The sequence below is a fragment of the Ixodes scapularis genome, unplaced genomic scaffold (assembly GCF_016920785.2).
Source record: "Ixodes scapularis isolate PalLabHiFi unplaced genomic scaffold, ASM1692078v2 PGA_scaffold10__122_contigs__length_95168666, whole genome shotgun sequence".
Lineage (NCBI taxonomy): Eukaryota > Metazoa > Arthropoda > Arachnida > Ixodida > Ixodidae > Ixodes > Ixodes scapularis.
In genome coordinates this window covers 84796408-84810685 of record NW_024609836.1, presented here as the reverse complement: position 1 = coordinate 84810685, position 14278 = coordinate 84796408, and the positions used below count along the sequence as shown (strand labels likewise).

The window sequence follows — 14278 nt, the reverse complement described above, 5'->3', positions numbered from 1 at the left end:
CTGAAGAACTGATTACTTATTTAACAGCCCATTTCTGGGTTCGCTTATGTCATCCTGCCTTAGGGACTGAGCTGAATGCCATAGATTATTTTTAATGCGAAAGCATTAACTGTCTCATGGAGTGAGCTGATGTCATCCGTCTGAAGCGCGAAAATGGCAAATAGTTTCCTTCGGTTACATTGGCTGCTGCGCTGAGCGTCCAAGGTCACCAGGGGAGCACACGTGCCGACCGGTGACGAAAAATATGCAGCAAACGAACAAGCGAGCGGATGAGCGGCTTGCATGCTTTCGCAATCACAACTCAAAAGGAATGCTTAGGTGTATTCTTTTTATTTTTAGTTTCTCACTGAAATATAGGAAGGCAAATTATATATTTTTCTAATTCTGATTCCAACACCTCTCATGCCCTAGTCCCACTTGAGCAACAAACGGCAACTTAGTCCTTTTGCAAAGCATACAGCGCTGTCTACGGCACCGAAAGGAATGCCGGGAAAGGTGGGTTCATTAAAGCAAACGACAGAGGAGACCTTGAAGGCCACGGTAAGCAGGGAGGCGCACACAAGCGACTGTGCTACCCTCTGGCTCCTTTCAGTGTCCCCCCATATGGTAGATGCTGCGGACTTTGGGGATTTTTGCGAAAGGTCTATTAACCCATGTTGACCAACCCCAAGCATATGCGCAAGCATCTTTGGCAGACTTGCAATCTCTCATGCTTACATCACAAGCCCCGAGAGGCTGTAAACCTGCTAAGGACAACGCTGAGCGCACGGGGCACGTGCGAGGTACGTTGTTGTTGGTATGTCGCTCAAGTAAGACCAGGGCATTAGCGAATCAAAGGGCCAATTACACTTCATCGCACGTTTCGAGTCCTCATGAACCATCCCAATCCGAGTACTAACTGGCACCGTGGTGATTCCATACTGTCATCACCAGGAACTAAAACAGAAAGAACCGAGGACATCAACATCACTCGCCAAAGGTTTACTACGGCGACACAGCAGTTCCACCCACACTCTGCACTAATACGTTTGCGACGAAGGATTGCTACGTCAGCCAACATACCGGACGAGGATTGTACCGCACTTGAATAAAGTCCCGCAGCATGTTTATGACTACATGTTAACTAAAAGAAATGTATATACTGCCAACGGTCAGTGACAGGATTTTAACGGCAGGGAGGTTCTTCGGTTGTCCCACCTCTGGCGTGATCTTCCCATCATGGATGACGCTTCTGCTTACCATGAGCTTCGAGTGTACGCGCAAAGGAAGACAAGCATAGCGTGCGCTGGAGCAACGCCACCTAGAAGACGAAGCCTCACTCCCCCCCCCAAGCGTCATAACCAGTGGATCCACGGACTGTTGCTTGCGTCAGCATCGCTGTTGGTGCGTCCCGCGGCGTCCCGCAACGAACGAGTCTGCTGGTCCGTGGTATCTCTTGTCAAACTTCGGCGTGTAATTAGGGCAGGTCAAAGATCCACTAACGACATCGTGGCCTCGTCTTCTGGGTGGGATGGAGGCGTCCGAAAGAAACGCCGTTCCCATTCTCTCGGTGGCCGTAGAAGCGACAAAAAAAAACACGAAAGTTCCGCGGCAAGTGGCATGTCATTGCACAAACAACGGCGCGACGTCTAACGGCGCGCTCTTGGTTGCCTGTCACTCCGCATGCAGCTTGCTGGGATCCGTGAATTTCGAGGTGAGCACGTAAAAGAGGGAGGGGAAGGGTACGACGGCCAGCAGGGCCCAGTGCAGAGTGGGCTCCTGCAGCTGGGTGATGGCCACGATGCCGTAGGCGTGCAGGAACCAGTGCCCCACCAGGATCGTCAGGTTGCGAGGCTCCTTGATGGTCTGGGAGAACAGTGAGCTCATCGACTGGATCAGAAAGGGAGGGAGGTTAAGATTTTGCTTCTCCATCCTCGCAAGATGCGTGCACCCAACAGCAGTTTGCAAAAGTCTAAAGGCTGCTTACACCATCGTGACTGGTAATGACGGTGTCCTCTCTAATGAGCAAAATAACGTTAGTTGGTAATATCAGGGCTGCTTGATAGATATCATCTAGCCTTGATGGGGAGGGGTGAATGGATGATCAGGGTAAGAGAAGAGAGTCGGATGAGGTGGGAGAGGCCCGCGAAGTCAACATAGCTTAGCAGAGAGGTACAGGGGTGCTGTGCAACACTTGCAGTTTCCCGATATTTTCTATTTCTCTCGCACATAATTCTTTTCTTTTTGGCTCAAAAAACTTTGGACAACCTTATAAATGACCATTTCTCGTAGATAGTACATACATTTGATTTCGCAAATACCACAAAAGCTACACTCTAGGGAAATGCAGTTCCAGGGTCACCTCGTAGATGGTGTAAGCGTGCAAGCGCGTCATAAGAGCAGAAAGATGTCGCAAGAACTTGGTCCTAAGCAAATGCAAGTGTGTGAAATTAAGACAGTTTTTCCCAAGATCTTGACGTCACGTCTCTGTCGGGCCTCCCCCGGGAAATTGAAAACTTTCAGCCTATGGTGGTGATGATGACAACTGAATATGGAGTTTAAAGGAATACTAACACCCGTAAAGATTTATTTTTTTTTACTTTCTGCCAGGCGATTTATTATGGTGTCAAAAGACTACCCAATCAATAGTTTGCTGCACAATCTTGTATCTTTTAATAAAGTAAAAAAATGCAACTGCTCGAAACCGAAACAGAAACATGAGCACAGAGTTGATGGCCGCGACATATGGACTGGGGAGGAGGGAGAAATGTAGAAAAGTAGAGAGTTGCCGAAAGACATGTGGCTACACCCGACCACATTTCTTTTTGATTGTTTTTCTCCATTGTTCTTTTGGGCCAAGCGAAGCAAACGAAAAACGCACAAACGTCAAGCACGTGCTTGACGTTTGTGCATTTTTCAAGCTCTTAACAATTTGCATTCGTAATGCAAGCAACGTCTTCAGCCAGGAGAAGGGGTGACGACTTGGCGATATCTTAGTGCGAATCAGTTTGGTCGTAGGGCGCGTCGTACGGAATAAATCCAAATTGTTTTGATCGGTAAAACATTTCTCTTTCGAAGCCAGACAGATTCACCGGTACTGCAAACAAGGGTTCTGAAGTAGAGGTCCCTTGCCCGTCGTCTGCCGCCATCGCTTAGTCTGCTTCATCCAGCCGTTAGCCCGCGACTCCAGCGATACGACGCCATGCTGGGAATTATGTAGTATGTGTACTTCCGGTACTCTATGCAACTCTTTTTCTTTTTTTCAGTCAATGTATTTGTAGTGTTTTACAAGCCAGAAAAGATGAGTTTCATATTTCTTTCTATTTTTAATATTGAGTGTGCTCCTTCAATGACCCACGACTCTGACTATATTTGGTACGTCTGTCTGAACGGACTGTGACCAGAGAGAAGACAGTGAGCGGAACTCAAACTGGCCGGTTCTCGGTCGGCGGGTTCGGGAAGAAAAAATCTAATTTTGAGCCGCAAATTGTGTTTTGGGCAGTGGGCTCTCATATTTCATGTACAAATAAAAAGCTTGGCGAGCATAAATACCCAGTTAGCGTTCCTTTAACTTGGTTCGGGTTTTCAAAGGATCGTTTTTGCGACAAAATGGTTTCAGGGAGATCAGACAGTGTTCTCAATGCCAATAAAAATATAAAAACATGACTTTTATGTGAAACTGTGTGTCTAAATAGTGGAAGAACATGAAAATTTGAATGACAATGATAGCATCGCAATTGGAGCTTCAGCAGTCGTTACGTGTGAACATGGCACGCCCGTGTTGCTAGAGCCGTGACGTCGAGATGTTGGGAAAATTTGCCTCGAGTTTACACACTTGCATTTGCTTAGAACCAAGATAGGGTCAGCGCGCAAGTCTGTTCTCTCGTCGTAAGAGCAGTAAGAAGTCACAAGAGCTTGATCCTAAGCAAATGCAAGTGTGTGAACTTGAGGCAGTTTTTCCCAACATCTCGCGACGTCACGACTCTAGCAACACAAGCCTACCGCATTCACACGCAACGACTGCCGAAGCTAGAATTGCCCTGTTTTGTTATCATCATCATTAAACTTTTATTTTAATGATGATGAGAGCAGACGATGGGAGACGGTAAGAGCGGCGAAAGACAAACGCCGGATGCCGGTGTTCTGCCGGCGTCTGGAGTGTGGCACTTGCATTCGAACGTGTTCGAAGACGTGCAGTGGAGACAAAGGCAACTAGATCTGCTCTAACCACCAACCACTCCAGTCGGAGCTCGGCCTTCTAGCGTCCCTGCGCGTCCCCGTCTCCTCCTCTCCCTCAGTTTCTGCCCGCATATCGGTTTGCACCGTTGCAGACTGTTTTAACATTTCCGGAGGACGGAAAACTCTTTCTTGGTATTCTGGACGAAACTTCAGGGGACTGCCAATTGTGATTTTAGGCATTAAGATGGCTAAAGTGTCGTTACACTGAAGCATAGCGAATAGCTTCAACGCAGTTGATCAAAGTCAAATGCAAATGTATGAACTAGCCGCTAGCGATTCCTGGACAAACTTCGGAATGGATTTGCCAGGCCTACCTGGTCGAGCCGGAAAGCAAAGTGGGACGCCATGGAGATCACGGAGAGGATGATGACGATGTAGGGGAACGAGTAGTCTGAAACGAGAAAGAGCAGGGCAAGCGTGACGATCGCGCCGGTAACTTGTGCTTCCGAGAGCTGAGAAAGTGCGTCTAAGACGTGCACGCTCGAGAGCTTCGTTAAACTAATCTGGATGGGTAATGCAGACTAATTCCTGGAGTTAATTCGCCAAAGTCCAAAAATCGTTGCATTGTCCCTTTAAAGACAGTGCAACGTGTGTCCCTAGGTTTGTACTCTGTTTTACGATTGCTCGGCGAACTGTGGAGACTGCGGCACCCGCAACCCAATAAGAGCGTCGGAACGAGTCGCGTGATAATGCTCCGTGGTCAAGACCACGGAGGCCTCGTTACACTAGAGTTCCTGTATAGCTACCTACGGTAGCAGAGTTGCGCATTCAGCCTCGGCGCGTGGCCGTAGCGCCGGCTTTCCCGCACGAGCTGGATGCTTTGCTCCTCACGTGACTAAATTTGGCGAATAGCGGCGCCGCGCGCACCGCCGCGCATGGAAAACAGGAGAGGAGGAAAAGGAGGCGGAAAGCAGGGAAGCATACGCCGGGGCAAGAGAAACGTCGGCGGAGCGACCGTAAAGGTGGCTTTCTTGCACGCCACCGGATGCTTTGCTCCTCACGTGATGGATCTCGGCGAATAGCGGCGTGGCGGCGCGGAGAAAACAAATGCGCAACTCTGGCTCCCGTAGGGAGCCTATACAGGAACTCTACGTTACACGCAGCGACGGCGCCATCCGGCGACAAGAAGTAGTTCTAGGATTCTTTCTCTTTTAACAGCAATTGAACTCGCGTGATTCCATGTCCATAGAAAATATATTCAAAATAGGGAATAAATATTGACGAATTTATGAGTTCCAAATATTTAAACCAATTAGTGATTCCACATTTGTATCCGCTCTCAATTTTCTTTTTTCTCCTTGTAGAGCCGTGGCCGCTGACGATCACAGCTGTAGTAATCGATTGTTTCCACTCGAAACATTTCCCTGGCATTAGCACCTGCCACAGATCCGCGGGTAATTAGAGCGTATGGATGTCTCATAAACTATTTCCAAAGAACTAGTTACTCTAGCAGACAGCAATGTTGCGGCGGTTGACGTTCTTTCGAAGTCGGTTGGTTTTGCAGCAGACGACTCTTGGCCAGCAGACGACAGCCAGTTTCTTGGCACAGTGACACACATGCTCCCGTGACGTGTTGTCACGTGCCTCACTCCGACGCTCTTATTAGATCACGGCGGCTGCAGCCTCCACATTTCGCCAAGTTAACATGAAACAGAGTATGGTGCACAGAGTTCCAATGGCTGCACTCACACAGGAGTCCTCCCATGGTGGCGTGCAGCAGCGCCAGCGCTGGAATGGCGTACATGGTGAGGAAGATGGACTTCTTGCCCTGACTGGAGAACACCCGGTAGACCAGCAGCGGCCGCACCAGCAGCAGGCTGCCCAGGCACAGCCCGTAGAACACGAACACCATCGAGAACCTGAAACAGTGTGGCGCAGGTCGTGACACCTCCACCATTTTCTTTCCGTCGGTGGCTAGGTCTTTTGGTAAGGACGGTTAAGGCTGGTTCACACACTTGCTTCTCTGACCGGCTGCATAGCAACCGCTTGTGAGTGCATATGATGAGAGAACACACTGGCACACCGGCTATGTAAAGCTAGACCGAAGGTTCTTGTAGTATATCTGCGAGATGAAATCTATGCACCATCTATGCACCTTTGACGAGAAATGGTTGCTTATTGTCAGAATCGTTGCAAGTCCAGGGTGAAAAAATGATGCATAAAAAATGGGGAAATATTTATGTGGGTCAGAAGTGCTCCAGGGCTACCCAACAGATGAGATTGGTGTGTTCTCTCACCATAAGAGGTCACACGCAGTCGCAACGCACTTGGTTACACTCAAATGCAACGATGTGAAGCGGTCCATATGCGCGGCAAACATTCTCTGAGCCAGACTCGGTACTACTTGTTTTAGTCGAGAGTACCGCCCTGCAACGAGAGCAAACCATCCCAGAAAAAAGAACCGAGTCGCAGCGTACAGTTGCCGCGATCGACTCGTAAAACTATGATGCCTGGAATGCACCTCCGACCGGTGTGTTTAGCATCCTATTTTGCCCATGAATCGAAAGACGTGCCGAAGCGGCAACAAATGACGTCACAAAAGTCGCAGTGGTCGTGCTGCCGTATGTCAAGATCTTGGTGGTTGGTCGTACAGGCTCTTCCAAAAAAGCACGAGCAGACGCGAGCAAAGCTGTCTTCGCAGCGTCCCAACTCCTGGCTGCCGAAGCTTCCGTAGAGGAGGGGGTTAAGACGGGAGCAGAATGCGGCAAATCATAAGCGCTGGCATCGGGTGTTCCGAGAGAAAGAACAAGAAAGTGTGACAGATTTACTTCACGATAAGATGAAGGACCAGCGAAGCTGTTATTTTTACGACGTCTAGGATGACCTCAAGAATGACTTCTAAAATGACCTTGAGGATGACCTCTAAGACGACGCCTAGGACGACCTCGAAGACGACTTCTAGGATGACCTCGAGGACAACGTCTAGGATCACCTCAAGGACAACTTCTAAGATGACCTTGAGGACGCCTAGAGAACGACGTATAGGATGATTTCTCGGACGACCTCAAGGACGACTTCTCGGACGACCTCAAGGACGACTTCTAGGATGACCTCGAGGACAACGCCTAGGATGACCTCAAGGACAACCTCGAGGACGATGCCTAGAGATTATAACAAGGGATCAGGATCTCACTATCTAATGATGCCAAGGAAGGCTGACTTACACTGGTTGCCCCCTCTTTTATTTTTATTCATTCCTACTTGCCACGACCCATGGGGAGTTTTCTGTCGACATCTGCGGACACATTTTTTCCCAGATCCTGGCACATAACAGCTTTGCTGTAAAAAGCAGACAATAGGTCAGTTGCTCGAGTGTTTGTCAACCTTGTTTTATCTTATAAAATGCAGGAAAACAGTTTATTGTGCAAACTAAAGCTAGAAAAAAACTAGATAGAGACCTTGCAAGTGAAGTCTTCCTGCTTCTTCGTGTACATCAAAGTCTTGCCAATGGAAGCTGGTAATCCTATCGGGCCACCAATGGCCGCATCTATGCCCCGCCAATCTGAAGCAACCGAAATGCACGGGACCTTTTCCTCTAGATTATTATATTAGCTCTATGGCAGATTGTCCAGCTGGAAAGCAGCCTGCCGCAGAAGGTGCGTCTGCCACATCCACCAACACTGTCGAGACACCACCGGGAACATTGCATTTCTATGACATATCGTCGGCCGGAAATGGAGGGAGCACTTTTGGGGACGCAGTAAACAGATCACCCAGAGACGCGTTTGAGGCACCGCGGCGAAGCAGCTGCAGGCGCTTACAACGGGTAGACGGCCTCCTGGGTGCAGCGCAGAGTGTGGCGGTAGCCTGGCGTGGGGTTGTGCAGCAGGGTGTACCAGTCCGAGAGGCGGTGCACCCTGCATGTGTGGAGCAGGACCTGCCCCAGGGGCGGCGTGGCCAGAAGGGTCGCCACCGCCGCCACCACCGTCTCGAACAGGGCGCAGGCATGCAGGGCAAGCACCTCCGGGGTGAAGCTGCACGTCCGGGGGCAGAGCGAGCGGGGTTTTTAAAGGCGGAGACGGACAAACATATTGTACGTCGGGAAAGCAGAGATGGCCAAACGCAGGTCGTCGGACCGGTGGCATAAGTTGAGGGAAGAAGGAGGTTTTGATGTTCTTTTCTCTTTTGATCCATAGGGCAAAAAGTGTGCGCACTAAGCTGCAAAGAAGCACTACCGCCACGTGGATTGTAACTTTCAGTTATGAAGAATGGTAAATGAAAGCTCATGCAGAGCAGCAATAGGAGATTCTTTACCACGCTCTATTAATTACAAATTTAGAGATATTTCGTTACTGGCCATTTATTAGTATTTCTGCCGCAAGCCCGCGTCGTCGGCACTGTGAACTACAAAGAGTGGCACCCCTTATGCAGAAGGACAGTGAGGCACCCTGCCCCCCACCCTTTCTCTGTGCCGCTCGTGGGGGCGTCCCCTCACCTGCGCCTCCTGGTGGTCTTGTCTACGATGTACCACTCGAGGACGAGCAGCAGCAGCGCCATGAAGCCCAGGTAGAGCCAGTCGTAGAACTGCGGGAGGTCCACGCACGGCTGGCACAGCTTGTCGGGGCCCGCTCGGAAGCCCCGGGGGCACGCCTGTGACCGGGAGAGGGATTGACGCGGCACTGAGTTTCAGAAGTGTTGCCTTCCGGAAACACCTCTTGAGGAAACGACTCCAACAATAACGGTTGGTTCACACACATGCGAATGCTTATGACCCAAAGCCTTAGAGCCTCTTAAAATCTGGCAGGGGAAGACATTGGTGCCATATGTCGAATAGCCGTGGAAGACTTTTCTGTATATTTCCTACCTTGATTCATTCTTTCTTGGCTCGTAAAACTTTCGAGTGTTATAAACGACCATTTCTTGATCGTAGATAGTACGTACATTTGATATCGCAAATACTGCAAAGCCTTTGCTCTAGTGAAAGACAGCTCCAGAGTAACCTAGAAGATGACAACAGCGTACTCCAATTCATACAAACTGTCATTCATATTAATCTGGGGTGGCCAGACGGACGGACGCGAAGAGCCGTAAAAAATAACCGTTATAAGTGAAGAGCTGCACAATAAAAAAGGGGGTGAGGCAGCTTCTTTCATCTTAGTTGGTGGGTAAAAGAGCACGCGCAGTTAGGCAGGCACAAACCCTGACTCAAGCCTTTACGTGCACGCAGGTGCAATGTACGGGGCTCCACAAACTTGACGCTTTTACGAAACAGTATGTTTGTGGCACTTTTAATGCTATTCCTCTGCCTACCAATCAAAGTATAAGGCAAAGTTTTGACTCTCCGATCCCAGCCCAGCCCGGGGAAGATATTCCAGCTACTGCTGCGACCAATGTAGATTTGAGTAGCCGGCAAAAAATCAATACTACTTGGGTAACTTGCGAGATGTTCTTTTTATTCTTTCGTACCTTGCAGGAACGGGGTCTGCATGCTCGCATGACCTACGAAAAGCCCTTGACATAACAGGGTTCACACATTTGCGACTTAATGGAGACCGACGGCGTTCCAACCGCTTGCGACTGTTTGCGTCGAGATAACATACTGGCCCCACAAAACAGATAGCCCTGACCAGGCTGTAAGATAGACAGGTGGGGAAACGGCCCATAGAAGCCTACCGCAGCGCCGTGACCGGATTGTGTACTCGTCTGCTCGCGGGTACCCTCGATTTGCGACAGATGGCGCTGCGGCGAGAGGAAAAAAATCGGAATTCGTATTTGCAGGGAACTTTATGGGAAAGTGCGCAAAATAAACTGAGAGCACGACAGTCCTTCATTGAAAATCCACGAGAAACTATCTCCGTCCATTTAGCCGGTCGCTACCGGTCGCCCACCCAGAGTGAGAGTTCGCGGTGCTCCACATAGATGGCGCCACAGAAAAAGAGAAACCCGAGGGGGACACAATCCGGTCGCTCATTTCGCTCTCGTTTCCCCACCTGTCTATCTTACACCCTGGCCCTGACCAACCTCCAGAATTTTTTTTATGCGCCATTCATTTATCATGCATGGACTCAAAATAATACTGACAATGTTTCAGGTGACAATTTCTTATAGATAGCATATAGATTTAATCTCACAAATGCTGCGAAAACCCCAGTCTAGTTATATGCAGATTGAAAGCATTTCATGGCTACCTGATTGATGACATCAGTGTACACTCTCGTCCTAAGCAGGCACACTCAAACACAAACGTGTGAACCAGCCTTTACTCACAAGTCGCACGTAGAGGCCCTTGCCATAGACAAATACAACCAAACTAGTCACCAAGAGAAGGATAAATCAGAGTTGTCACTTGCACAAGTGTCGTCGATTGCCATGTCTTGACGCCAGCAAATACGCTCCCTGCACTGCTGTTTACAAAGAAACCCGCGGCACCATCTCGTGGTTAAAATAGGAACTACCGTATTTTCCGGTGTATGTATAAGACACACTTTTTTTCGACCATTTTTTACGGTGTATCTTATATACTAATTTTTACATAGGAACTAAAGTTCTTTTTGTGTTTGGGTCACTGAAGGAGCGCTCATGCATCTTTCACCCCTGGTGAGGATGACTTCTGCGTCGTGCAGTTCTCTAGTATTTTTATCTCAGAACCGCTGCAGAACTTTGGTGCAGTTGAATAATGGTGAGCGTTTGCAGTCTCTAACATGCACCGCAAGATGTCCCGCTGGCGTTGATTTCGGTGTTTGGACATGTACTCTTAATCTTGTATAAATACATCGCCCCGACTGCCCTACATATACTTTCTCGCAAGTAAATGATATTTGGTATATCACTCCACTTTGACACCCTGCCTATCCGAGTCGATGTTTGAAACTACAGGGTGTCACAAAAGAAAATTTACACGGTCTTTCTTACCGCAAAACTAAACTAGGCATCGCCGAACGCTCATTCTCCGCCCAAAGGTAGAGCTAGAGGTCACAACCAGATGCCACAGTTTCAGCCCGATCCGATAACTAAATCAAAAGTTATAAGTAATTTTCTGAAAATTTCAATGGGAAAATGGCGGCCGACGGAGTTTTCAAACACATGGGGCTCTATGGCACCAGAAACCGAAAACATGCAAAAATGGGTTCCATTTTCCCATTGAACTTTTCAGAAAATCACTTATAACTTTTGATTAAGTTATTGGATCGGGCTGAAACTTTGGCATCTGGTTGTGACCTCTAGTTCTACCTTTGGGCGGAGAATGAGCTTTCGGCGATGCCTAGTTTATTTTTGCGGTAAAAAAGACCGTGTAAATTTTCTTTTGTGACACCCTGTACATTGATGCTGATGGCTATTGATTTTAGGGCAGAGCCTTTTTAGTTTGTCCGGTGCCGAAAGCACGACTTGGACTTGAAGCACAACCTGGACTTGAAGTTTTGCGGCTGCCCTCTTCAAATTGTGGGACAATCTGTGAATATATGGCAGAATAGCCAGTCAGTGTTTCGTGTATTTTTCAGTGTCACGTTTTCTATCTGAGGTCATCAAGGATTCGGTGACAACAAATACTATCGAACTCAGGTATCCCGATGCTTTGAGTCTTTGTATTTGAGCATCGAAGCTTTCTCTTGCTGAATGTATGTAAGGTTTTTTAAGAGCTGCATTTAACCAATTCTTTATTCATGCTCCTTGATTTGTTACAGAAATAAAGAAGCATGAAGCAGAAATCAAGAATCTCGTAGTATCTATTTCGCTCGTCGATGATCGTGTTACGCAGGCTCAGGGCGCAGGTGTTGACAAAATCACCAGGGCAACCCCGTGTTGCGCTAGTCATGCACGTTGGCTTTGCGAGTGCAGTTCGCACCCAAGTTAGTTGCTCATTGAAAGAACTGAGTGTGTCTGTGTTCGTCCTTCATGTGTTTTATTCTTTCTGTGTATTCTCTACAGAGTTTCCTTAGATAATTCCAGCCGTCCCACATCGCGCACTGCGACGAGATTCGGAACTCTGCATCTTTTATGTGGAAAGCACAGCGAAGGGGCAAAGGGTTAGAAACTGAACAAACTACTAGGCCAAGGCGGCGTAAAAAATTCCCTGGCTAAAACGTCATGCTTACAAGTTAAAAGAAGAAGAAAAAATTTAAAATGCAAACGGTTGTTGTAGTTATTTGCACGAAACATTTCGCCACGACTTTCCTAGCCTGAAACGCTTTGCTTTAAGATATATTACAGTGTCATTTATTCTGCTGAGTACCAAAAGCGGGCCGCATAGCCACTCTCGCACTCCGGTAAACCGCCGCTTCCGCATGGGAACATATCATTAGCTCTTAAACTGACCACAGCAGGCGCTGATGTTGCAAGAGACGGTGGCGCCATTGTGGCTTCCATGAAGCGTACTGTGGCTTCCGCGGGGGTCAACATCTGCATTTGCTAGTGTGCCAAACAAGTAGCTCTTCGTTCGAGTTGCAGAATAAAACAAGGGTTATCTGCTTACCAGTACAACATCTGGCATGGCCCTGAAAAACCCCAATGAACTCTGAAGTGCAGAACTAAAGTGGCAAAGCGGGTGAGTTTGCTCATGACTTATAAAATTAAAAGCGCTAATAGAGAAGGACAAAAAAGGAAGGCAAACAAGACGAGCGCTTGGGTTTTTCTGCAAATTTCTGGGTGCCTGGCTAGCTTATACGCTCCCACATAGGGGCCCTTGCCTTTCTGCCTATAGGTTGTTTTCAGATGACGTCAATCTGCCATTTTGTTGTTAGTTTGTTTTTCCAAACAAATTTACTAATATGAAGGATTACATCACAACCTGTTGAGGAGATGTCAGCGTGGCGAGACTATACGTTTTGTGCTCTATGCATTTAAGGGGTCATGTAAATCCTTGGAATGCTCGCCTCTGGCACACGCCAAACAGCTCACAACAACAAAATGGGGGACAAAATTACGTCAGTGAAAACTCCCTATACTCCGTCTCATTGAAACTATGCAGTATGGCCAAAGCTACAGGAGAGAGTCTGTATTCCTACCTGTTCAAGAGGAGGGAATGAAGGAATGCGGGTATCTCAGCACAGTTCCTCCTTTCCCTCCTTTGAACAGGTCGCCATACACTCTCTCTCCTGCAGCTTTGGCTCTACTGCATGCTTTTAATGAGACCGAGTATAGCCTTGCGAGCCACAATATACATTGCTTCGCAAACAAAGATTCTTCTTATTAATATTTTACAGTTAGGGGTAAGAGTACTGTTTCTGTTTGTTCAGTCCTTGTGTTTGTCTATAATCAACTTAGATCACAAACGCGTTGAACACGCGTACCGGCCACGTACCCCTCCCCTTTCTAAAACACGGGGATGCAAGGGCACCCCTAATTGTTCCCTTGGTTCCCTAGCTACGATGTCCCCTTCCTTTTCCCCTCCCCTATTCCCCAAAACCCCATAATCACGTAGGATGTGACGTCACAAGTTCCCGACGCAGGCAGTCAGTGTTCACCGATCAAAGCAGACTAGAAAAATAAAACCACCCCTTCTTACCCCGCAGTCGCCAATCGAGCCATTCTCCAACTTGATCCGACCACAGTAGAGGCCAGGACAGTGCATGATGTTCATTTGCCCACTACGGGCACTCTTGTGAAGCGAAGCTTACTATTTCGGTGATCTAAATGGCCATCGGTAGATTCTTCCGTAGCTACGTCATGATTCTGAGAACGTTCAGTGTTCTGTCGATGAAGGACCCGATTTGGAGCAGACGACTGTTCTGCATCGAATCACTTAACGCAGAGATGTCTCGTTCATTACGGCGTTCCACCGGTTCAGTCAAGAAGACGCTTAGGCCTGACGAAGTTTAGACCTTTCAGCGATTTATGCAGGGTGTCAGAAAGTCGAAATGACGGTGATAATCCGCGGGAAAAAAAGAAATCGGAGACAAAACTACGGGAAACTCTGACGGCACAAAATGCAAAGCGCGCAACCTATCAATATCTCAAAAGGCTTGACCTAAACACATTTTTCTTCAGTCTGTTTCTTTTATAGCGCTAGTAGTCAAACGTTTTTGGTTTTCAACAGTTATCGTGTTTTTAATGTTGTATTTCCATCGTTTTACATTTTAATGCTTTGTTCGCTTTGTTTTGTATCACTATTTGTTGCGTTTTA

General features: G+C 47.9%; 1 protein-coding gene across 1 annotated transcript; it reads right to left on the bottom strand.

The window, feature by feature from the left end:
- Positions 1-311: 311 nt before the first annotated feature.
- On the bottom strand, positions 312-14092 carry LOC8025119 (JNK1/MAPK8-associated membrane protein). The gene is made up of 6 exons (XM_029974199.3): positions 13661-14092; positions 8654-8808; positions 7980-8192; positions 5908-6077; positions 4533-4609; positions 312-1869 (listed from the first exon to the last, which is right to left on the bottom strand). The coding sequence occupies exons 1-6, from the start codon at positions 13733-13735 to the stop codon at positions 1654-1656; spliced, it is 906 nt and encodes a 301-aa protein (XP_029830059.2). The 5' UTR covers positions 13736-14092; the 3' UTR covers positions 312-1653.
- Between the last annotated feature and the right edge of the window lie 186 nt (positions 14093-14278).

Coding starts and splice junctions, on each gene's coding strand:
- LOC8025119 (XM_029974199.3), bottom strand. CDS start 13,735: ATGAACATCATGCACTGTCCTGGCCTCTACTGTGGTCGGATCAAGTTG. Junction 8,193..8,653: donor AAGACCACCAGGAGGCGCAG/GTGAGGGGACGC, acceptor CCGGACGTGCAG/CTTCACCCCGGAGGTGCTTG. Junction 1,870..4,532: donor TTGCTTTCCGGCTCGACCAG/GTAGGCCTGGCA, acceptor TTTCTGATCCAG/TCGATGAGCTCACTGTTCTC.